The following is a 25,535-nucleotide window of genomic DNA, read 5'->3' as shown; positions in this document are numbered from 1 at the left end:
CTGTCGCTTACATCATTTGACATTTTATCAACATGGCAGACTATACAGAATTAAATTGTGACTCGGCAAAAATGGCAAATAACGTCGTAAACGATCGAATTAACGATGGAGATTATACATTAAGAAGGAATTAATGAAATGTCTGTGATAATCAACAATGCATAAAAAGGTTTTAGATATCAACAACATTATTTATTTATTTGTAATCTACTCGGTGGATGTATGTCACGGAAACGAGTGTTTGCATATTGTTAGCGATCAATTTACTCGCAATGTTATTTGAAACATCTGTCAAGATTATTGTTATAAAATGGGATAAGACAAACATGGTTTCATTTACATGTTAGTGGATCTGTGTATAATCAGATTCATATGCATATATTGCTTTATAATGTTTGTCGTGCTGAACAGTTTATTGAAACAGCATGGAACTTAAATGTACATTGCAAGGTAAATATATTTATATAAATCATAGTAAGTTACATACATCTATTACCATTAAATGTGCTTGTTTATATGTTATTTTTTCCACAACTGCTTCTGATGCGATTACATGTTTCCCCGTAATTCAGGTATTCAGCTAACGTTTTGCCCTTTTTTGCCTAAACTGCGCGCTAAAATGCCCTTTTTGAAAGTAATGCGCCATGCCCCTTTGCCCTCCTGGGAAAAACACTGCCGGTATTCTCCGCAATAGAGAGAGATGTGTATACTGGATAGCAACGTAAAATCGTATATATTCGGCTAAATTTGCGAACCAATATGCAAGTCAGTTGTCGTTCGGTGATGACTCGACAAGCTCTTTCAGCACTCGTTCCCCGGGAGGCTTGAATTTCAACGTTTTTTACTACGCAAGGGCCAAAATGATTATGATTGATAAATTACCTGTTAAGACCGAAAATAAGCGAAAGTACGATTAAAAACTGAAATTTGACCATTCAGTCCTACTCAGTTACTCCCAGGACGGCTAGATTTTAGCCATCGGCTTATCAGCAGAACTAATTAGTGTTAACTGTTCTGTGGTCATAAAGCACACTCCCCTGTCAGGCTGACAACAGCCTGTTTGGCGATAATAAATGAACCCAGGTGTTATATCTGGCCAAATCTGAATATGCTGCAACATATTTCAGAGAGTTATCGACCAGTGTTATTATCAGTTGTGCCAAATATTCATAGCCAATACAACATTTATTTTGATTTTTTATATTTATAAAACAGGTAAGCTTGAAATTTGTTAGTAAAATAATTTTATGTTCACCTTTGTTAGATTTTAAATTTGACATGTAACAAGCACCGAACATGTAATATGAAATGATTGAAATTAAAACTAATAGAAGTTATATGATTTTTAAACATAGTTTTCTTTACTCTTTCAGATTGACAACCAAAATGACTTTTCATATTCCATCACTGAGGTAACTTAGAATAGTTTTTGACGAAACTGATTCAGAATATAAATTATCTTTGATGAGTTCAAAACATTTCTAAAAAACAATAAGTGTGGAGATGAACCAGCAATTAAAAGTGGCAACATTTTCAGTTGGTTGAAAGGAAAAGATCGCAGTGTAAAAAGTGTTGAAGGAAAACCTTTATTTAAACTGGAGAGCAAATAGTGCAATACTGTATGTCATATCGCGACACACATGAAGTGTGTAGACAGGTTACGAAGGAATTAAGGGGATATTAGTTAAACAGTCAGAGGAAACCCCCATTATATCTACAAAAGAGATATACAAACATATAGTTAATGCTGATTTTCTGTCTAAAGTCCTTTTGTCGGAACTTAAAATTGAGGAAAGTGGCATTACAACATTAAATTCATTTTACAAAAATGAGTTTACTGAAGAAAGCTGGAGGAAAATATGTTTCTTTGAAATGCATTTTATGAGAGAAGGAGATACCATATATGCCGACAATAGCAAAAATGTTGCTTTCAAATTTTGTAGCCTTATGCCGCATAATTACATTTTACTTTAATTCTGAATACATAATGTTTTATTTTGATTGTGTAGGAAATTGTAAGGGTTCGAACACATGATATGAATAAGTTTATACATAATGTTAGTTATCGTTAGTATTAATCATTATTAAAATCTTATTGATTAGGTACCGTAACGGCGCAACCTTTCAACTGACTTAATGTAGCTTGCCTACATAGTGTTGGAATTTATGTCTTGAATCTGAATAGATGTACAATTTATGTGTATAAGTGGTTACATATTAAAAGAATAAGTGTACACAAATACAAGCATGCTGTTATTTTACAGAGAAGGATTTCAAACAATAAATTATTGTTCTTGTTTTTCAGAAAGAAACATGATGTTTGATGAACCAGTGCACAGATGGAAAATATGTTTGAAGTAGATCAATGCAAAATTCATGTTGATAAGACTTTAAGTTGGGACATTTTGGTATTTAATTTTTATCAACCACAGGAGACTACATCTAATTAATTCATTTAATTATATAATTTAAGTTCAACACTCCACTAGCAAATATCATGCTCAATACTCATGTTGATAGTCCTGTAAAGTTGTTTATTAAAAAATTTGTTTTTTTAACTTACTGATTAGTAACATGGTTACCCGTTATGTATATTATGTGAACATTTGTTATGTGAATTACTAAGGTAAAGTTGGTATTTGGTGTATAAATTAATGTTTTTTTCCATGAAATGTCCTTGCTAGAAAAGTTTGGGTTACAATCATGACAGTACTTAATATAAATGTATACAGCAGCTTATCATTCTATTATTATAAATTGACAAGAATTCTATAAAGTTTATGTGGCATACTATTAATGCTATTTCAACTTGTTTATATGAACATTAATAAATGTACATTGAAAAAATAAGGAATATTCAATTGCTTACTTCTGAATAATTTGATAATAATGTGTAATAAAAAATATCTGCATTATAATTTTATATAACATAATTATAATTATGCTCTGAGATCATTACATACTCTTCGCATATTTATATACTTTCCATAACATAGTTTAATGAATATGTTATTCAATTCAATAATAAACTATGTACAAGTTTTGATCTGTTGTTTATATTTTAATCCATCATTCAAATACAAGCACGATGCTCTTTATTAAAATGTGCTTTACTTAATTAATATTAATTAACTCTTTGATACCTATTTAAATGCATGCCCCTGTATTTTTCTACAATCAAATTATTCATTTAGTGTGTGAGCAATGTTTAAAACCCTCTGAATTCTCAGCATTCTGCACCAGTATCTTGTAATTAGATATGGCCAATAAATCCCCTCATGTTATCACTTCCAACAGTGATCAGCGCTTCACACCACTTTGATAATGACCCCTGAAATGTTAAATAGATTAGCCCTGATCTTGTTGAATCTATGGAGAAAGGAGTAACCGAGTAGGACTGCATTTTGATCGATGGATCCGTAGTTTTTCAGTACAAATCTGTAGTGCGTAGTTTAGCCAAATAATCCGTAGTAACTACGGCGAATGTACAAGGTTTCTCTATAGCCAAATAGGGAAAACTGCCACTATATACATATAGAGAAAAATGCCCCGCCCACTGGCCAGGGTTTTTTTTAGGAAAAGGGGAAGACGCTGGACGCTGGGTAAAAGGGGAAAATAGAGCGCAAAAGAGACATATTTGGGGAAAAAATAAAAACTGTTCATTTCAATGTCTATAACTCACCTACAGACTTCAGGGGTTTTTTTAGAAAAAGAGGCATGTCTCTGACCTTTTTGTTCTTAAACACATGAACAAGTATGATATTAAAGTCAAAGTCCTAAATAAAGTTGCAGGGGTAGATCTAATAATGGGAAATGTTTTCAACTGGGGCCGGGGGACGATGTCAATATTGTGATTTCAATTTCATGATGAATGGGAAGATGATTTAGATTTGCTACAGAATTGGAAGGGAAAGGTGCGGCAGCTGCCAATTGTGTACTTTCACTTTCACAATGTTCGATGTTGATTACATGTACCTCCAAATCCTGCTGGGTTTCAACAGTTTTTGATGATTCATTCTTAAAAAACGCGTCGGCGCAATTAATATTTTTCCGTTTCCGAACGTTTTATTTTGTTTGTGTACGAACGCCAATTGTGAGACTTTTTTCTCTTTAAACGTTTATATCTTGGCTTTCACATAACCCGGATGAAAATTCGACTGGTTTCCGGTAATAAATTGACAAACACCCTTCTCTCGCAAGAATGGAATCCAGTAAAATAGTCACATGATTAATACGATTAGTTGGCCGGTTTCCATGACGTAATTTAAGAGCTATATTTAGAATCACTGGTATTCCCAGATTTGAGTGTTCGTCGGGAGAGAGAGCGAGATCGTTGTACATGGTACAAATTGGATAAGTGTCGACTTCCCAAAAGAAAAAAAACCATTTCTTTGAGGGTAAAATATTATATTTTGGTGAAAAATTATATTTTTAGGGGAAAAATTCTGGTAGGGGAAGACGCCGAATATCGGCTTTCTTAGTAAAAAAAAACCCTGCTGGCGGCCATGTTTTTTCACCTATCTCGACCATTTTCGAACTCGTCCGAGACATCAAATGAACCAATGTTTTGACCAACTTTCATGATGATTGGGCAAAAATTGTGACTTCAAGAGTGTTTACAAGGTTTCTCTATAGCCAAATAAGGAAAACTGCCCACTGGCGGCCATGTTTTTCAACGGATCAAAAACACTTTTAAACTTAACCAAGATATCATTAAGACAAATATTTTGACAAAGTTACATGAAGATTGGGCGTGAAATGTGACTTCTACAGTGTTTACAAGGTTTTTCTTTTTTTGACCTAGTGACTTAGTTTTTGACCCGTCACAACCCAGTATCGAACTCGGCCGAGATTTCATTGGGACAAAGCTTCTGACCAAGTTTCATGAAGATGGGACAAGAAATGTGGCCTCTAGAGTGTCTACGATCAAATGTTAACGGACGGACGGACATACGACGGACAAAGACCGGTCACAACAGCTCACCTGAGCAATCAGGTGAGCTAAAAAAAACAACTAATTGTGAATGCATACCAATCATTTCAAAGAAAGTAAATAAAAAACAGGACATAAAAAATCATTCTCACAGTGAATTACTCAATCAAAAAGTGCATCAAGCTTCAATAACAATTTGTGTGAGATATCTCAAAATCCTTTTGTTTGTAGTTTTTGCCATTTCAATGTATTTTAAAACGACAGCTATTCACAAAGTCACTGAGAACAAATCAGCAGCCCTCTGGAAAAAACCAGACTCTATAAATTCGCATAAAGTTTCAGCCCATATTAGCCTGTGCTGGCTAATTAGGGATGTAACTTTCAATGGAAACTTGATTTTTGTTTAGAAGAGACTTCATTGAAAAAAAACCATATAAGAAAAAAAGTGTTGTCCCTGATTAGCCTGTGTAGAATGCACAGGCAAATATTTGACGATACTTAATGCATGTGTATTCAGCATGATCGTTTCTCTGAGAAAAGCTCATATCGACAATTCCAGTAGTGGCAATAGTGAGTATAACCCAGCAGCCCAAATGACTTTTCAATAAATGTAACTGGCGAATGTTCACTAGCTACATGTAGGTCATACGTATAAAAATGATTTTTGATAGCCCTGGGCTTTGACTGTAGTGGTAAGCGTGAACGTTGCAACACTATACTAATTAGCCCTCATACCCTTGGCAGTCCGGGCAGCTCGTTATCTGTCAGAGTGGCCACGTGGAACTGTAACATTTTTGTGTCCTCAGCAATAATGTGCGCCGCAGCACCGTTCTGTTCATCCCTCTTCAGCTGGTTGTTGGCTTTGATGATGTCAGACAGCTTGTGAGTCAAGTCATCCTGCCAGCCAGATGACAATTGAACTTTTCATTTCCAAAGGTTTTAATATACAATTCTAAATTTATACAAAAAGACATTTGATCATTTTTTTCTCCAGTACAAAAACACACATACACAAAACTGCAATAATCAACTAACATACATGCACAAACTAATAGCAGGGTCAAGTATCTACTTAAATTAGTTGTTGGCATCTAGATTTTCTGTGACAAGTTGTATGTATGCAATCTATATGATCAAAGGTACGAGGTAGGCAATCATAGTCAAAAGAGTAACTCTACATTTTTTTCTCGTTTATGACTGTATATAAAACATGTTTAAGACTGCATACCTGATTTCTGGCAGAACCGAACATGACAACAGCCGGTCTTACACACAGGGGTGGCACTGGCATCACAGTACAGATCATCCAGTCAGGACGCGCAAACTTGGGATCCATACCTGTTGAATAAGAATCATATGCAGTTTGTATCAGCCTTAGAATCAATGTCACAGTGACAAATTCAATACATCAAACCCCAGCATAGGGCCTTTTTTCTTCTTATTTTATCTATAGCTGTGACTGAGTCATATTGCAATACCTAGTCATTAAATTCACAAAAGTTAGCATTACTTTCAGATGTCTACATATTTAAAGATAGTGGGCAATGATTACCATTAAAGAAAACAATTTAATCAAAGCTGTTTGTTACATATGTACACACCAACAACTTTCATTACGATGCACATACCAAGAACAATGCACTCTTCGTCAGAAATCCTCTTGAAGACCTCATATACACGCTCTGCAGTCAGCACAATCTTCTTCTCCTGTGTTTCCTCATTTGTCTTTTTCCATTCACAGGTCAGTTCAAGTCCCATTCGACGGATGGTAGGCTGGTAGCGACCACAACCACCATGACCCTTGGAAAAAGTATGAAACTGATATAGACAGCCATTTTTTCTTATTAAGATTGGTCCAGCAAAAGGAACTGTTCTCAATGACCTTCGGGCCTGTTTCACAAATGCTAAAATTGACCATTGAGAACAATCACTTTTTGGATCAGGTCTATTGGTCATGATTGGGTCATACGGCTTTTTAAATAGAAGGAAAACCTTTGATATCAACAAAAAAAAAGACAAATTCCGTTCTGCATGTTTTATGAACAAATGAGGGGCAATAAATGTGTTTAAAATTTTGCCATCCCAAAAACACTTCTATTAGTATTTTTCAGCCTGTTACAAGTTTTTTTGATCAACAATTTTGAACAAGGCAACACATGGACTAGTTAGTAGAAAGTACTATTGGCAAATTGCTATGCTAAAATTGATATTTCAATCCAAGTTTTAACATTTTTTTCTTCAGTACTTGAAGATATTATTCTTGTCCTATCTTTTTTCTGAAATAACATCAATATAGTTTTTTTTATTAGATAAAAAACTATTGCAAGAAGAAGTTCACTCACCTTCTTTTGTTCATCTCCACCACCACCCTCGTCATCAGCCTTTTCCAGTTTCGTGTCCATTTCCTCACCGCCCTCGCAAATCTTACGGCTCTTACACAGGTCGTACACATGTGCAAGTCGCTTGGCAGGGTGACCTTTTGACCTCTGAATAATGTCCTTCATCTTCGGGTTGGACTGCAAACATCAACAAAACGGATTATCAGTGTGGAATACTACTGGATAATCTATATATGTTAGTGGAAAGTGAAATTCATACTTTGACCAAAAAAAACGCACACAAAATATTAGTGCGTGATAGCAGCAAATTTAAATTAGAATTTGAAAACGCACAGTTTTAAAACAGGACATAATGGTATGTAAGAAAGTTCATAATCTAAATCATCTACACATATATCTGCTATTTTATCGAGATAATTATCCTAACACATGTAATGGTTACCCATTTACCTATAAAGGAAACATAACCATTTTGAACCTTAAATATTTTTTTATATTAAATGAGACAGAATGATGTTACTACTCAAAAGAACTAGAGGTTGAACATCAATTGATATTTAATTATTTAAATTACACACTTTAAAAATTCTCATTCAATCAAACGAATAGTTTTAGAAAATGAGTAGACATCACTAAGGAAAAAAAGGTTGCAGGGCTCGAATTTAACTTTTCTTTCTACAAGCAAAACATTGCAAGCAGCTTCAATACCAGCTCGCAAAATCAAAAACATTCTCGCAAATTTTCGCTTCGACGGCATGACTGTTCATGTTTTTTGTCTTTTATAGTGAACATGTGTGGATAATCGACTGTTTCATGTTCTTTGTACCAATACCAACCGCATATATGTACTATAAGTATACCAGTCTACATACAAAGTGCGAGCTTCCGCATATGGGTATTCAGACATTCTATTAATTGACCTGCGGTTTAGCGTTCAAATCGTCGAGCGCATTTAGCAATATAACTCTTTTTTCACTATTTCTTCACTCGCAAAAAAATTCTAGTGGCTTAAAACTTAACTCGCAATCTGTATTTTTCACTCGCATTTTGCGAGTATGCGAGTGTTAATTTCAAGCCCTGAGGTTGACAATCTCAACATCAAAACATTGGTTTTTATAATATAATATGCGATATCCATGACATTAAATGTACTCTTAAGTGATATATTTTTAAGAGTTGTTGCTTTATGATGTGTTCAAAAGAAAAAGTTACACAAAACAGTAACAATATAATTCTTAAACATACAGGCTCAATAAGAAGCTTGGAACAGTAGAAGCAGACACATCGGAGCACTTTGATCGTCTTTGTAAGAAAACCAATGAGGAATACAGGCTTGGCCAGTTCGATATGTGCAAAGTGCCCAGGACACTCGGACATGGTCCCAGCGCAGGTTTGACACCGACTATTTCGGTCGACTACCCCTTGTCGAGGGTCCATAAGTCCGCCAAGTTTCGGTCTTCCTCCTTCCATGGTCTCAGAATATTTGAGTCCACCCTCCACAACCGACATCCTTCGCTGAAATTGTAATACAACACAAGGGTTTTGGAAAGAAGATTTAATATATCTTACGTGCTTCACATTTTGGTAACAAATATGAAACTTTTATCTAACAAACTGAAGCGAAATAAGGTCAGTTCAAACAGCCTTGTTGTTGAGCGTTCTCTTTAGTCTGGCTGTTAGTGTATGCTGGTCATACAGGGGACCCATGTCCGATCCTTGCTTTGAGCTCAGGCTCGACATGTTACTGACAAGGATGACATTCAAACAAATACATTTACATCTTGAAATTTGTCAGCTCATCAATTTAAAATAAACAGATTCACATATTAAGATAAGGGAGATTCAGTTCTAGGCAAACTTCAATTTTACTATTCCCAATTACTAATTATAGGCCAGCATTTTGTCAGTATATGTTACTAGAACTAAACAAACAATATTGCCCATAATTTAAATTATATCGTAACTTATAAAATATTTCTTTTGTATAATCCGTTGCATGCATAACTTGCATAAACCATTCCCCACCCAATCTTTTTAAAAGGACGTTAAAAAGATCGCATATTTTCATGAAATATTATATGACAACGTACAAGTTCATCTGGCCCAAGAATGCCAAACTGCACTTTCTTCACATCACGAAGCGTTGCATTGGAATCTCCAGTATACGCCATTGTTTTGGGTTTTAATTTGCAGCCGCAATTGTTTCGTCAAGATGGCGCGTCACGCGCCTTACTGACTTTATGCCAGGAAAAAACGAGCCGACAATCACAACATACTACAGTACATTTATTAAAACGTCAATGAAAATGGTATTCTATTGTAAACAAGAACAAAACTATTCATCAGAATGACGTTTGAACGGTTAGGACAGTTCAGATGCTTCCTTTGAGTCAGCTGTGTCTCCAACTGACGGTTAATTTCACCGTTTTCGACGCGTATTTATAGGTTTTTGTCTCTACGGGATTCACATTTGGAAATTAAGAGCGTTTCCGGTATTGCACATACGGTCTCCACAAATATTTTATCTGTGAAAACTGCTATTTGTTAAAGATTGGTTACAAGTAACTCTGCATCAGGAAAGAGTATAATTGTTCTGTGTCATTTTACTTTTATCCCTACTGGATATGAAACAGAGAACAAGTAACTAAATAAATAGTGTACGATTTAAGAAAGCGATACGATCATCCTCTTGTCAACCTATCATACGAACCATGGACCTATACACACTTTGTATAGGTCCCTCTACGAACCTTAAAACGAATTAAAGGGTCATACAATAATTCGTCAATTATGTTCAGCATCCTTAAAAGTTTGAATTGCAGGTTCAAATATTAATTACTTTATAGATTCATATACGACAATTCGATAGAAATTTAAAAAAACATCATTGTTTACATCACATTACTTACTTCGTTTATTATCAATATGTCATTATAAAAAGCACGCATTCTTATTAAATATTTAAATTACAATATAGCAAAATGCTATCGTTTGGCAATATTGCAAAAAGGCATATGTTTTTGTAGACTTGGGAATTAAGAGCGATTATACGTGAATCTTCAAAATACCAACCCAGTCTGCATTAACATTGTGTCAATGAAACGTTACCAAGACCCAAGTCAATACAAAAGAGTAATGCTATGCATTGTGTAATGTGATATAATCCTTAAAAGTGAAAGAATTCTATCGAAATAAGCATACACACACATTTTATAAAATGGAACATATCCCTCTTCATTTTCGTAATAAACCATGATCGATTTCTACTAATATTATCATACAGCAGTTCGATCACTGCTATTCAATATTAATTAATACGTTTTCAAATTGCTTTCAATGTAAATGAACATCAAAAATGAATATTGGCAGCACTAATGTCATATACAAAATCAGCGAACAGGGGCATTGCAACTTAAAAACAGGGACCTATACAAACCCAAATTTGTTTGTATAGGTCCATGTTCAAAACTATGACAAATTACATCACACATAAGGGCACTTTACAAACAACAGCTTATATCAGGGAACTTTACAAATAAAATCACATGTAAGAACATTTTACAAATAACAACATATATGAGGACATTTTAAAATAACAGTATATATAAGGGCACTTTACAAATAACAGCATATAAAAGAGCCATTAACAAGTAACATCACATATAACGACATTTTACATTTAACAAAATATATCACGGGAACGTTAGCTTCTGACAAGGTCAACTTTCCGTTCAAACTCGCCAAACCGTCCAAGCAGCGGCGAATTACTAAATAAAGAAACCGGCTAACATCTAAAATACAAACAGAAGTTGACAAAAAACAACATTATTCAACCGAATATTTAAACGGATGTAACCGACAGCAAAACCAACACTAACACAGCAAATGATTTGATATCACGATACCATTTTAGTTGAAGGGTTATTTTTCAGATAATCGTTGTCTCGTGTATGTGTCAATGTACTGATAACATGTATGTATTCAATATTATACGTGCAATATATACGTTGACCGTTTGCACGCATTATAAAACAACACTTATGTGTCCGTGATGTGAGGTATTATTTCAGTTGATTACCATAATAATCGAATGCAAACATGCACTTGTTAAGATGGCAATGCCAATTTGGATACTGATTTCTCTTTATTTCCAGACGGAATACAAGTAGTTTGTTTTAACAAACGACAACTTATGAACGATTAGACCACACTATGTGAAACGGTTTAGTTTCGCGATTCTCTACTTCAGCCACGGACAATGTCCGATCAACCAAACGAAAGGACACCGCTACTAGAAGAAGGTCAGCAGGGTTCACTAGATGAAAAGGGGTACAAGGGCACCTGTGTTGTTGCTCTGAAAAATGCCAGTGACAATATGCCATCATCTTTACCATCTACCATCACGCAAGTACACATAGACGAACGGCTATTTACTTTGTTTCAGGAACATCCGTGTACACATAGTCAGAAAAATCTCATCTTATTGATGTCGTTTAAATATATAGAAAAAATACATTATGGTTGACATTTTTAAACTGTTTCATATGACTTAAATTTATAACTAATTTACGTGTTAACACAATCTGTCTGTTTGTTTGTGTTTCTGTTAATTTTGTATTTAAATAATTGTGTACTGATTAAGCGTTCGGGTCGTACATTATGCTAAATGATGGTCGATCACAACTCTGGGAGCGTTCTCGAGAGCTTATTTTAGAATGCAAGTAAGTATTGGTTTGACCCAGGAACGTATTCGAGAATACATGTGTATAGCAATAAGCTATAATTGGGCTATAACAAATAAGTTAAAACAAAACTATATAGCTGCAAATAAATAATTAAAAGACACGAACAAAAACTGCTTATAACGATAATGCTGTCATGGAAAATGTAGCAAATTCTTTAAAATACATCTGAATGTGTTTGTCTATATAGACGACCGAGGCGTTCAGTGCCGATATCAACAACGACACAAGCTCACAAGCGCCCGATGACAAGATTAATGGACAACTATGTTTGCCATCATCAACTTGCAGTCGCTACACCGTGTTGGTCTTCATTTGCCTGATAGGAATGGGTATGAAAGAAAATACAAATGGGATACTTCATGTTAAAAAAATCGATTAACAAAGACCATGAATTTCATGTTGAAATATCTGCATACTGCTCATATGCTTCTATACGCAACGTTAGTAGATATTTTGTTTTGGTATTACAATAGCACCGACAAATTCCATAAACTTGATATTGAAACAGATTATATTTTAGATATGTTTACTTCACATGGACGATAGCTTTGCTAAGGCCGGAGTGTACAGGAAACTAATACGAATTTTTATACGTGTTTTTTTTTATGTCCGCCCCGTAAAAAATGAACGGATCATGCTTCTGCAACAGAACGTGTTCAATACTCATAGTCATCATTTATACCAGAACATAAATAATGTATTATGTTCGCGATATTTTATGTGCTTCAATAAAAAAAACATATTGACGATTATTATTATAAGTAGTAGTAATAGTAGAAGTAGAAGTAGGAGTAGTTGTAGTAGTAGTAGTAGTAGTAGTAGTAGTAGTAGTAGTAGTAGTTGTAGTAGTAGTAGTAGTAGTAGTAGTAGTAGTAGAGGTAGTAGTGGTAGTAGTACAAGTAGTAGTAGTAGTAGTAGTAGTAGTAGTAGTAGTAGTAGTAGTAGTAATAGTAGTAGTAGTAGTAGTAGTAGTAGTAGTAGTAGTAGTAGTAGTAGTAGTAGTTGTAGTTGTAGTAGTAGTAGTAGTAGTAGTAGTAGTAGTAGTAGTAGTAGTAGTAGTAGTAGTAGCAGTAGTAGTAGTAATAGTAGTATTAGTGGTAGAAGTAGTAGTAAAAGTAGCAGTAGTAGTAGAACAAGTAGCAGCAGTAACAGTAGAAGTAGCAGTAGCAGTAGTAGAAGTAGTTATAGTAGTAGTAGTAGTAGTAGTAGTAGTAGTAGTAGTAGTAGTAGTAGTAGTAGTAGTAGTAGTAGTAGTAGTAGTAGTGGTAGTAGTAGAAGTAGCAGTAGTAGTAGCAGTAGTAGTAGAACTAGTAGCAGCAGTAGCAGTAGAAGTAGCAGTAGCAGTAGTAGAAGTAGTTATAGTAGTAGTTGTAGTAGTAGTAGTAGTAGTAGTAGTAGTAGTAGTAGTAGTAGTAGTAGTAGTAGTATCGGTATATTCGCTTATAGTGAATTACCTAATTCAGGTGACTACTGGTGCAACGATTCTCCGGCGTCCTTACAGAACTACATCCTGTCTGACATGCGTATCTCACAGGTCCAGTACATGGGCTTCTACTCGACCATTCAGTGGGCTAGCATCCTGTCCTGTCTGATCGGAGGCTTCATGGTTGACAAGGTCGGCATCAGGGCCAGTCTTACCGTGTCAGCGTTCCTCCTCGTCGTGGCCCATGTTAGTAATCGTCTTGTATTATATACAGTGTACATGATCACGTGACTTTGTGGGGTTCACAGTTACAGGTTTATGGATGTAAACACACCTATAAGTGGTGCTTTTTTAAAATATCTTTTTAAAACACAATTTCTTAATAATTTTAACCAGTGAATAAAAGACAGTGTGTTATGCTGCTTATGACAATGTGTAATACCGTACATCAGAATAACTTTATTAAATAAGCCTGTGTTCTTTGTCAAACATTATATGTGCACATCATTCATTTACACGGTTATGCTGCACGCAACGTGAACTGTCAAATGGTACCAATTTCATTACATGTATTCAATGATCTTTCATCTTGAAATATCGACACAAACCACATGACAAAAAGTCTTTTATGCATTAAACATTTTAGCACATGTATTTAAATAATTTGAGATATTTGCAAACGTTGTTTTTACATTCCGTTCAGCCCGTGTTTAAACCCCTGTGAACCCCGTTGATCCAGTACCATGTATAGACACAATTCATTTCATTCGTCCGTTGCATTAAATCAAAGACTAGCGGATTGTAACCAAAATGTCTCTGTGTTATAGTTAAATATATCAATATACAATGTATGGATTAATGTGTAATGTATTATTTATTATGGCATTGGGCACAAAAAAATGGTACACAAGTTCTATATTTTTCGAACTAAATCACAACTCGTATATTTGAAAGATGTTTTCCACAATGACATGAAATACGTGTACTCTACAAGCAACAATTGCTTTACCATGGCATCGATTAAATTACCATGAACTCACCAAACTTTATTTGAACTTAACAGAGCTAAACTAAATGCTGTCAGCGCAACAATTTAACAAGTTTATATAATGGTATTTAGTTCTCCCGTTTAGAACCATAATTATCACACGTATATGGAAATAATGTTACAACCGAAAACTATCAGAAAAGAAATACATTTTATCATCCGCTAGTTTTCTTTTAAAAGACAAGTTCACTTTTTTTTCTCTCAATTGATCAAAAACACAAAGAACGCTATTTGACCACATTATCTGGAAATTATTTGAAGTTTACGATGAGCCCCATCGGATTAACCGAATGTTTATTGTATTTTTTTCAGACTATCTTTGCTCTGGGTGCCATGCATGGGCAGTATTGGGTCATGTGGGCTTCACGGGCGCTGTTTGGGTAAGACTAGTTATGTTAATTTAAAGTGAAGGAACTATATACAGTCACAATAGCTATGCAGATTTGTATGCAAACATGTCATGATTGTAATTTTGGATATGTAGTTTTTCTTTTAAGCGAGTATATATGATTTCATTTTCATCATTTTATTTACTAATTCTTAAAACAATACATTAATACTAACGAGCCATTTCAATTAAACATTATTAAATTATTATTAACCATATAGGACATTTTGGTCAGTTCAATTACACTCATAACGACCAAGATGAAGCTGATACTAATACAGGAACTCGTTTTTGCTTCAGAACCAAAAGTTTGTCTATGTGTCGTATGAACTAATATTTCCTTATAGCGTACGGGTATATGTTAATGTACATGTAAGAGTTTTTTGTACTACAGGCAAAACTTATTTGTTATTGCATATAACTGTTTTTCAGTGTATTTTCTTTTACCATTTATTCTAAACTTTTGTTACACATGGAGGTTTTAATTCATCAACCTTTTATCTATTTTGATTTTATTTCATTATATCTTTTATACTAGCTTTAATTTGAAAATAATTATTAAATGATTAAACACATAGCAATGATATTATTTAAAAAATTGCCAGTGTTAATTTAAACATCAAATGCTAAATTAGAAATAATTAAAACATAAGATGATATCTTAAATATAATTCTTACATATACTTTATCTAAATTATATGTTAATAAACACTCTGTTTCAAACATTAAAATTCTATTAGATTCGTTGAGGGCCCTGTGGCTATAGCAAACGACAACATGGCCGTCAAATGGTTCCGACAAAAGGAGTTGAACATGGTGATGGGTCTCAAAATCAGCGCAGCAAGATTGGTGAGTACACAAGTGTATTAAAATGAGAAAAGCCATATTTGTGAATACACACATGTGGGTCTCTGAAAAGTGAATGTTTGGTGAATTCATAAGTGTCGGTCATGTAAAAGAGTACACAATATTCGTGAGTGCACACGTGTGGATCTAATGAGATAAAGTTCAAATGTTGAGTACACAAGTGTTGATCTTGTAAAATACAGTCCGATTGTTGAGTACACAAATATGGGTCCAGTAAATTAAAGCAGGATTGACGAGAGCACATTTGCAGGGCCAGTAAAAGAAAGCAAGACAGGCGTTGGTTCAGCAACAGACTGGTAGGTACACAAGTGTGGAATTAGTGAATTACACAGCTACATTGGTGAGAGCACAGGCGTGGGGCCATTACAAATACGCAATATTTGTGAGTACATAGGTGTGGGTCTTGTATTTGACTAGGACTGGTCAGTACACCAGGGTGGATCCATTGAATGGAAGCAAATGGATGACAGCACATGTGTGGAACCTGTTTAAGAAAGAAGGATTGGTATAAACAAAAATATTTGTCCAGTATAGGAAAGCGCTATTGGTGAATAAACATGTTAGGCTCTTTTATAGAAAAGCACCAAATTTAAGAACACAAGTAATGGACCGGTATAGGATATCATTTAAGGTTAGAACACAGGGGTGGTACAAGTAAAAGATAGCAATAGTTGTTAGTACACATGTGAAGATTGGTCCAGAATAAGGACGTAGGCTTGATCAATAAAAAATGTGCGGGCAGCTTACGATTACATACGTGTAGGTCTCGTACAAGAAACAATAAAGATAGGTTAGTAAACAAGTTTCGGTTCACTGTAAGAAAGCAAAATTGATGGATACCCTTGTGTTGGTCCAATAAAATAACAAAATTGAGGAGTACATAAGTGAAGGTCCAGAATAAGACAGCGCAATTGGTGAGTACACAAGTGCAGGTGCAGCAAAAAAAAGCAAAATAGGTAGTTACACAAGTGAAAGTCGAGCAAAAGAAAGCAACGAGGAAGAGTACATAAGTGTGGGTCCAATAAAAACAACAATATTGGTGAGTTGAACATGAAAGGTTCAGTAAAAGAAAGCACGATTGGTGTATACACATGCCAATGTCCAGTTAAATTAATTAAGAATGGTGAAAAAGGTCACTAAAAGACAGCAAAATGGGTGCGTGCACACGTTTAAATCAAGCAAAAAAGAGCGAAATTGGTGAGCACACAACTGTATGTCCAGCACGAGAAAGCGAAAGTTGAGAGTGTGCATGTGCAGCAAAAGAACACAATATTGGTAGGTACACTAGTGTCAAGCAAAAGAACACAATATTGGTAGGTACACTAGTGTCAAGCAAAAGAACACAATATTGGTAGGTACACTAGTGTCAAGCAAAAGAACACAATATTGGTAGGTACACTAGTGTCAAGCAAAAGAACACAATATTGGTAGGTACACTAGTGTCAAGCAAAAGAACACAATATTGGTAGGTACACTAGTGTCAAGCAAAAGAAAACAATACTATATAAGCTATATAAGTCCGATGCAAGATTTGCGAGCACACAATATCCATTATAAAAATCAAGAATGGCAGGGGCGCATCTGTAGGTCAATTGATGCATATCGAACACGAATGTATAAGTCTTTAAATGATTAAGTCGGTTATGACGAACGATTTAGGTGCTTAAAGTCAGTGCGGCACGACAGGACAATCGAGTATGCACATTTTAACGTATTACGAATCACAACAATTTATTGATTGCTAATAAGTCCATGGAAACCAAAGTCCATGGAAACCAACAAATCGTGCATGTGTAACACACAAGTGATGTTATTAAACAGTCAATCTAAACCATAACTTTTTATGTTGTTGTATACATAGGATAACATCGCGTACCATCCCAAAAATGACTGAATAAATGACTGAATAACAGTTACCGTGTTTGTTTCAGAGCAGCGTCCTTACTATCAATGTGATGGTCCCAATCTACGAGTATTTCTCCAACGTGTTTGATCAACCCACATGTCTCGGAGTGACATTACTCGTTGGCAAGTGATTACGGGGTGGTTATATTCCATTAGATGGTCTGTTCTGAAATTAATGTTTAAATCTGGTTTTAAACGCTTCCGTCGATGTAATTGGGCATGCCGGATATTGTTCGTAGTCCATTTTTCACTACAACGTGAACTTTCTTAATGTTCAAGCTTAATTATCACCTTTGTCACAACGCACGTGATTTGTGTTATCCATGTATATTATATTCATGCATTAGATATCTTTCTTAAAATAGTAACATAATTGACATTTGTAAGGTATCATCTGTATAATAAGCCAAATAACCATTACGAATTATTGAGATTCAACTAAATAATTCCGGATTTTTACATAAATACTGTTTATTAATTTACTAAATACTGGTATGGTACTCGAGCCCACAGCCGCGGGATACTAGTACATCACTCTACCAGCTGATATGATGATTATTCCATAATAATAGAAATGTGTTTTTCATGCCGCTATTCTTTAAACCGCATGTAAAAGTGATTGTCACATTTCATATCGGAAATTAATATGCATAATGCTTTACGGTAAATTACACAGTTACGGAGGGCGTTTGTGAACTATTCTGTGCACAGGTGTCAATTCTCAACTCACCTATTATTTAGATGTATTTATAAATACTGTTAAGCATACACATATCATTTGTTTATACACGTGTCATTTTAACTAGAAAACCACTCTTAATGACACAATGGTCATTTGTTTATTCATGCATTATATTGCTGTATACATCTTGCTACGTTGAAAGGTTTGCATAATCGGGTTTACGTCTTCCCTCTGTTGCTATCAGACTAACATGTGGTATTTAAACTTAAAAAACACTGACTTTCATTACGTCTCTGCCAATACGACTCATATTTATCAGGTTCGGGTGTTGCCCTTGTGTCTGCGGTCTCTGCTGTAATTTTGTCCACCCTCGACCGACGGGCAGACACTTTCAACCACCACCATAACCTAGGATTACATACAAAGTCAAAAGGTACGTCATTGAATGGACTATAATAGCGCGGCTAAATACTTATTAATCGTTTTACTTGTTGCATGTTTGTATATTGTTTCTAGTGATATTACTTTTAAGTTGTATCACAATGTTTAGCACTCGGGTTTCTCTATTAACTAATGACCATGTGCTATTATAAAGTTTTCTCATCTGCTGGTGCACCTTAATTTTAACTTCGTTCATATTATATATGATATAAATAATTAGTTAATTAATTGTGTTAGCAACACCGAAACTGTAATAGTGTGTTACATTTGCTTTTATAGTATAATTAAGATAACCGACTTTAAGACAGAACGTGCTTTTAGGTTTTATGTATATGCGATGTATATTTATATAAGTAGATATTTACATGTATGGTATTATAATTATAAAGCTTAATTACAACTATCACCTGTATCTGCATAATGCAACTTATATCCTATTTTGCACACACAGTACGCTGAATTATTTTCTTTACACTGTAAGTTGTTCAATAAATATTATCTATATTTAACGAGCGTTATCAACTACTGTATTTAACATGTGAAACTGCATTTTGTCTCCAAGAAAACGTTGAAGCGATGAAGATATCGGACGTTAAGCATTTCTCAGCCTCATTTTGGCTGATCAGCGTAACAACTGCCATTTACTACCTTCAACTTATGCCGTTTGTGGCACAGGGGCAGTAAGTTATGAAATACTAGACCTAGGTGCGATATGAAGACTGTACATGTGTCAGAACATAAACTATTAACTATACGCATGTCTATGATACATAGGTATACCAAGTCTCAGACATACATGATGTATCAAGTATAACTATTATAAACAAAATATATTTACTTCACTTTTTATCACTGGTTTAAAATACGTAAACGTTTTTTTCTTAAATATCATTAGTATTGTTTAAAGAAACAACATAGTTAAAGTTAATACAATTCTTGAAGGTATCATGCTTAATCATTCAATATCAAACACAATCAATAATATTTAATGATACTAGATTTCAAATTTCATTTCACTCAGATAAATACATCACATTAAATAAAAATATTTCACGCTGACATATAAATGAAAAATTCTGACACCCAAATTAAGTTGTATTCAGTTAAGATCTTTATATTATTTTACATATATACACTCAGGATGTATGTTAAAACATAACCCAATGCAATTATATACATGTTTTATATTTCAGAGTGTTCTTTGAAACTAAATATGGCCGAAATGCCGACCAAGCGGACAACATAAACAGGTAGATTTTTGTGTTAATAACTACCTAGCTTTCATTAATAACGTATTACTCTTAACGAGGAAAATGTTAGTAAATACTTGCACCTGAAAGAGGTTACTGAATATTGTAGTTGTTTCAACATATCTTTACCACATGTAGCTGCATTCTAAAAGGTGTATATATACAGGATCTCATCCGATGTCGTTCGTATCTTATTAACCGAGTTTCGGGAGCTTTATTGTTAAAAAGTATTTTGCGATTATATGAAGTAATTACCGGAACGAGTAAATAACAAAAGTAACGAACATAAAACATTTTTACAGTTTTTGTTATCACATGTTAGTAAACGACTAAACACTTTCTTTTATAAAAAAATGCTGACCAATGAAACAATTTGTTTAATGAAATAAATTCGCAAAATGATCCCATTTTGCCAATTTCATTGTACTATGATACGGAACATGAGAAACTACTTCATTACTTTCATTGGAATTAGACATATAGTTCGATCAAAGATCTTCCTTGTATGTGACAATAAACAATTTCATTTGGCAGTATGGTTTACCTCCTAGCGACCATCACTATGCCAATATTCGGCCTTGCAATCGACAAGGTGGGAAAGAACATGTCCTGGATGTTGTCTGGCATCATTCTCTCGCTAGGAAGTCATGTGCTCTTGGCGTTCACTTACACAGAACCGTATATTTGTGTGGTAAGACTAATATATGTGTGTGTGTGTGTATTTCTTGTTGGATGAGTCATTTGTAGAAGGGTCTCGATTATTCATTATTGTTGTGTACTTGTGTGTCATAAAGTTTAATGTGGTATTGAGTCTTATTGTTTGGCAATTATAGTGCTTTGCCATAAAATATGAGAATGAATGGTATGATAAGGTTTCGCACCAACTGGTGAAGCCGAAGTATCACTGTGTTAATATTTTATATAAAATACTAGCAGGTATAAACAATACTCTATCTCCTAATTACGTCAATGGAGTTTATTATTCGGATATTTTAGCGACAATGTGAAATTTCTTTCTGCATCTTTAAGGAAAACCATGCAAAAGTAAAATCCTGTAACATCCCTGGACGCGTACGTTCGATTACTCTTTGTTTAAATGCTCTGGTTTAGAATTACGTGCTATATGATTTGCATGACAGCAAAATGTTCAACCTGAATAACACACTTAGAAGTTACATAAAAAACTTTATATCACTCGATTGAAAATCATTGTTTTACCTTTGTTTTCAGATAATGTTAGGCATTGGGTATTCACTATATACAACAGCTGCGTGGCCGCTGGTTTCCCGTGTGGTACCCCAACATAATTTAGGGACGGCATATGGTCTGTACGTATGTAAACAATTTACGTAGAGATTTAACGCCGAATGTTTAAGTCTTCCAGACCCCCAATTAATGGTTGTAATGACATGCATATTAAATAAACGAATTAGAGCTTATGATAATCATCCTTTTTAAATAATTCAAAAACTGGAGTCCTTTCGTTCATGAAGAATGCCCTTTTGATGTAATGCAAAGCTAAATTACTTTCTTTCATGAAGGGTGAATACCGTGTTGTCACTGGGACAGGCGGCTGATAACTACTTGGTTGGTTACATAGTTGACACCATGGGATACCTAATACTGGAGGTTTTCTTCATAACGTGTTCCGCCGGTATGTACAGCACAGTGGTATTATGTATTGTATATGTAATGAGGGTTGATACTTCATAACGTGTACAGCCAGTATGTACAGCACATTGGTATTGTGTCTTGTCTATGTATGGAGGGTTGATACTTCATAACGTGTACCGGCTGTATTTACAGCGCAGTGGTATTGTGTATTGTCTATATATAGAGGGTTGATACTTCATAACGTGTACCGTTGGTGTGTGCAGAACAGTGATATTGTGGATTGTCTATGTTTAAAGGGTTGATACTTAAAAATGTGTACCACCGGGATGTACAGAACACTAATATTGTGTATTGTCTATGTATGTATGACGTGTTCATTTTCTTTTTTTCCCTTGCAGTTTGTACCGATATCTTAAGGTATTAGAATAAATCCTAGAATACGTCTGCAATCGGTGAAACAATTTCACGTTGCGTGATGCATAATCGTGCAGTAAACATTGAAGTTTTGAACAAGAACACTGGCTTATTGAATAAAGTAATTCCGATGTATTTCACATTGCCATAAGCAGCATGAAAATCTGTCGTTTATGAACTACAGTAGTTTAAAATCTGAAGACAAAAGTTTTTAAAAAGTAATTTGGAAAAAAAGCAGCACTTACCGGTGTGTTTACATCCATTAACGTTTAATTTGGGAACCCAACAAGGTCACGTGATCCTGCACCCTGTGTATGACGTGGTATATAAAATACGAGTATAGTCGATTCCCCAATATCGGAAAATTCCAAAAGCGAAACCAAAAATTATGATTAATAGTGTGACACCCTCTTTATTATTTTAGAAAGAAAATGATATATTTATCAACCTGTTATCCGAAACAAAGATTATGGCGTTGTATCAACCTGCTACCCGAGCTTTAAAAAGAATGCGATGTGTATCACCGGTGCTAAATATTAAGTTTACAGTTGAATTTGATGTGGATGTAAACATTATCAATTAATTCGTGTCTTCAAACTAATTTTTATTTTTAAGAATAATGATTCACGTTTGGATCGTTCACTCAAGCTCTGGTGGCGGTGTTTTCAGCCCATGTACATACTGGGTCCATCATTTTGTCATTAAACATTGGTATACATTTCATTACAAATGCCATTGGAACTATTCCAGAAAGTGTTGTGCTTAGTGTTTCAATGGGGTCTGGTCTGTGTCACTTCTGTTAACTTACTGTGTAGTATGGTTATACACATATTGAGATATATATATAGCGTTTGGTATTAAAACATTTTTTTATCTATCTTTTAAACATGCATTGTTTTAGAAATGAAAACCTACATCACGGTCGCTGACCTTTGTTCTCAGAAATAAGATTACGTGTTTCCTTATTGGAGAAGACGTTTCGGTATTGGGGAAAATTGCAACTAAAATTAAAGCTAATTTCTAATATATTGCGACGCTAAATTAATAAAATTTTAGTATATGTGAAAATGCAAGTGATTCTATTCATTCTCGAGTTAAGTTTTCGTGTTAAACACAGAAAAAGTTTTCTTAACAAATAAATCGGACGAAATTGACTGTATTTTTTAATCGGGGGCATTCAATAACCTTTTCCAAGTTTTCCAGTTAAAGATCAGCCGGCTAACGCGGCTATCTGATAATAAGATCAGATTATATGTGTTGCTAGTAACTGGCAGAATGAAGGGGAAAATGAAGTTTGACACAATTTAATTTACAATATGATAACAGAGAATGATTCACGTTAGACACTCGATGTATACCCATATGTATTTTTTTTAATTTCATTAATGTTTTGAATTGCATAACTTCATTGTACATTGCCAAACCACAACAGTACATAATAATCATACACATTGTATTCGTGCAAATCATTTGGATCGAATGTAAAAACAGACTTGAGGTAAATTCTGAAAATAACACTTATGTCATGTGTACATTAAACATATATATATATTTTTAATTTTGTTGATTTACATATGGATATTTTGTTTTTGATTTTCAGGTGCATTAATAACTGCTGCGGTACTATACACTGTGGATTCGTCGCGTGGTATGCCTACGTTGTTTAGTTATGTTTCTCGCGTGTTACTATTTCTGAAAATATCGTAGGAAACACGAGTTAAGGGGAATATTCAGGGATTTGTTTAAAATTTACCACAATAACGATTTTAAAAAAGAACGATGCATGTACGACTTACCGCAAGCAAAACATGATACAAGTTAGGTGACGTGCTTGAATCATCAATTATTTTTCGTAATGCTTTGTTTGCTGGTATTTTTGGTAAAAACACCTATCCCGTGTACAGTAAATTCCGGATTGAGTGATCAAATCTACACTGATCCCTTAATTAAATGACACAACGATTGTGCATGCAAGTGTAGGAATAAAAGCATTTCCGTTAAATTAAATTAATTCTGCAGAGCTTTGTATATTTTGTTCAGTCATTTCTTTATATTGTATAATATAGTACAACTATTGATAAGTCATGACCAAAATAAGTATCGTATGTTTGTTCATTTTCAGGAGGAGGATTGAATCTCAGCAGAAAGGAACGTTTGAAGAATCTTCGTTGATGATTAAAATAATTAAAAGAATTGTGAGTTTCGAAACATTTGCTCGATATTTTACATCAATCTCGTTAACTACAAATGTACACAATGCATCAGCAATGCAACCGACAATTGTAATATTTCACCAGTTACTCCCCTTTGTATGTAATTCGCCACCTAAATAAGCAAAATGTAAACAAAGGCCAATGTGCGCATCAATTTTCATTGTCGGATGTATTAAATAACTATTTGTTATGTTAACCAAGTGATGCAGTTATTTGTTGAGTAATTAATAATAACTTAGTAAGTGGTGCATTTGTATAAATGTAATATTATTCAATAAATTATACAGTCATTCAATGAGTACAACGAGTCTACATGTTACGAAGTCGAAGAGTTTATCATTTTGCTGAAATCATTGATCCAATCTAATGGTAGTCCGTAATACTATGATTAATGAATAAACTTATGTTCGATATTGAACCCTCGTGTCTGTTATGCAAATGCAATTTTCATGTTTTTCTTGAAACTCAGATAAATGATGGTGTGAGTTAACAATGTCTTCACTGCCTTACCGTTTGAATATTGGCGCGTTCGTCCTGTTTTCTCCTAATCTTCGCCCTTATTATTATAACCAGACGAATGCAAATGAAACAAATAAAGCAAATGTGTATTGTATGGAGCTTTTTGTTTTGTTACAAAATAATTATGTATTCTTTTGTAAGACAAGTATGTGTATGGCATTATAATTAATGATTTTATCAGTCTGCAAGCTGGTATTGTTTAATGCTTATATGCATGCCATTGTGTGTAAAAGGCTTTTATCTCAACAAAATACAAATTTAATATCTTTACATGTAATATAAACACCGTATGCTTGATAAGTTATGTTCAAGTTTTGTAAAAGTAAGGTGAAATAGCTTCTACTCAATGCCAGGATTAAAATTTATTGTCGATGACGTTAAATAAATGTAATAAAATAATGTTGTGTATTATGTTATTATTATTTATTAATTATTATTATTATGTTTCGAGCATCCATTCATGATTTTAATAAATGTATTTTAAAACGTTCATCTGTCTTTCTGTAGGTATGACCGTCCGTAAGTCCGTCCGTCCGTCTGTTTGTCAGTCTGTATATCTGTCTGTCTCCGTCCGTTTGTCCATCTGTCTGTAAGACTGCTAGTTATCAAATTAAATAATAACTCATTATTGCTCTCAAACACAATAAATATTGAGTAAATGTGTAAACGTGTGTACATATGAAAAAGCAACACATACTTCCTTTAAAGGGGCCTCTTCACGTTTTGGTAAATTGACAAAAATAAAAAAAGTTGT

General features: G+C 34.3%; 3 protein-coding genes and 1 long non-coding RNA gene across 4 annotated transcripts in view; 2 read left to right on the top strand and 2 right to left on the bottom strand.

The window, feature by feature from the left end:
• Positions 1 to 9,613, bottom strand: part of LOC127836141 (DNA-directed RNA polymerase II subunit RPB1-like) — a 47,245-nt gene extending 37,632 nt beyond the window's left edge. The window contains exons 1-6 of the mRNA XM_052362568.1: positions 9,363 to 9,613; positions 8,518 to 8,787; positions 7,276 to 7,449; positions 6,562 to 6,733; positions 6,162 to 6,271; positions 5,669 to 5,830 (exon numbers count right to left, since the gene is read on the bottom strand). Coding sequence (XP_052218528.1) covers positions 5,669 to 5,830; positions 6,162 to 6,271; positions 6,562 to 6,733; positions 7,276 to 7,449; positions 8,518 to 8,787; positions 9,363 to 9,443 — 969 coding nt within the window. The 5' untranslated portion in view covers positions 9,444 to 9,613. The remainder of the gene's footprint in view (positions 1 to 5,668; positions 5,831 to 6,161; positions 6,272 to 6,561; positions 6,734 to 7,275; positions 7,450 to 8,517; positions 8,788 to 9,362) is intronic.
• LOC127836144 (uncharacterized) overlaps positions 1 to 25,535 on the bottom strand; it is a 151,071-nt gene that overhangs the window by 95,861 nt on the left and 29,675 nt on the right. The window lies entirely within an intron of this gene.
• Positions 937 to 3,044, top strand: LOC127836153 (uncharacterized). The gene is made up of 2 exons (XR_008028625.1): positions 937 to 1,412; positions 2,306 to 3,044. It is a non-coding gene; the product is annotated as an uncharacterized LOC127836153 (long non-coding RNA).
• LOC127836147 (major facilitator superfamily domain-containing protein 1-like) lies at positions 11,239 to 25,271 on the top strand. Its single transcript, XM_052362577.1, has 15 exons — positions 11,239 to 11,330; positions 11,427 to 11,680; positions 12,205 to 12,346; positions 13,481 to 13,686; positions 14,801 to 14,868; positions 15,617 to 15,725; positions 17,675 to 17,771; positions 18,650 to 18,763; positions 19,334 to 19,451; positions 19,965 to 20,021; positions 20,556 to 20,712; positions 21,252 to 21,349; positions 21,563 to 21,675; positions 23,650 to 23,697; positions 24,172 to 25,271. The coding sequence occupies exons 2-15, from the start codon at positions 11,531 to 11,533 to the stop codon at positions 24,219 to 24,221; spliced, it is 1,527 nt and encodes a 508-aa protein (XP_052218537.1). The 5' UTR covers positions 11,239 to 11,330; positions 11,427 to 11,530; the 3' UTR covers positions 24,222 to 25,271.

The sequence above is a fragment of the Dreissena polymorpha genome, chromosome 6 (genome assembly GCF_020536995.1).
Source record: "Dreissena polymorpha isolate Duluth1 chromosome 6, UMN_Dpol_1.0, whole genome shotgun sequence".
NCBI lineage: Eukaryota > Metazoa > Mollusca > Bivalvia > Myida > Dreissenidae > Dreissena > Dreissena polymorpha.
This window is presented reverse-complemented; position numbering and strand designations above follow the sequence as displayed.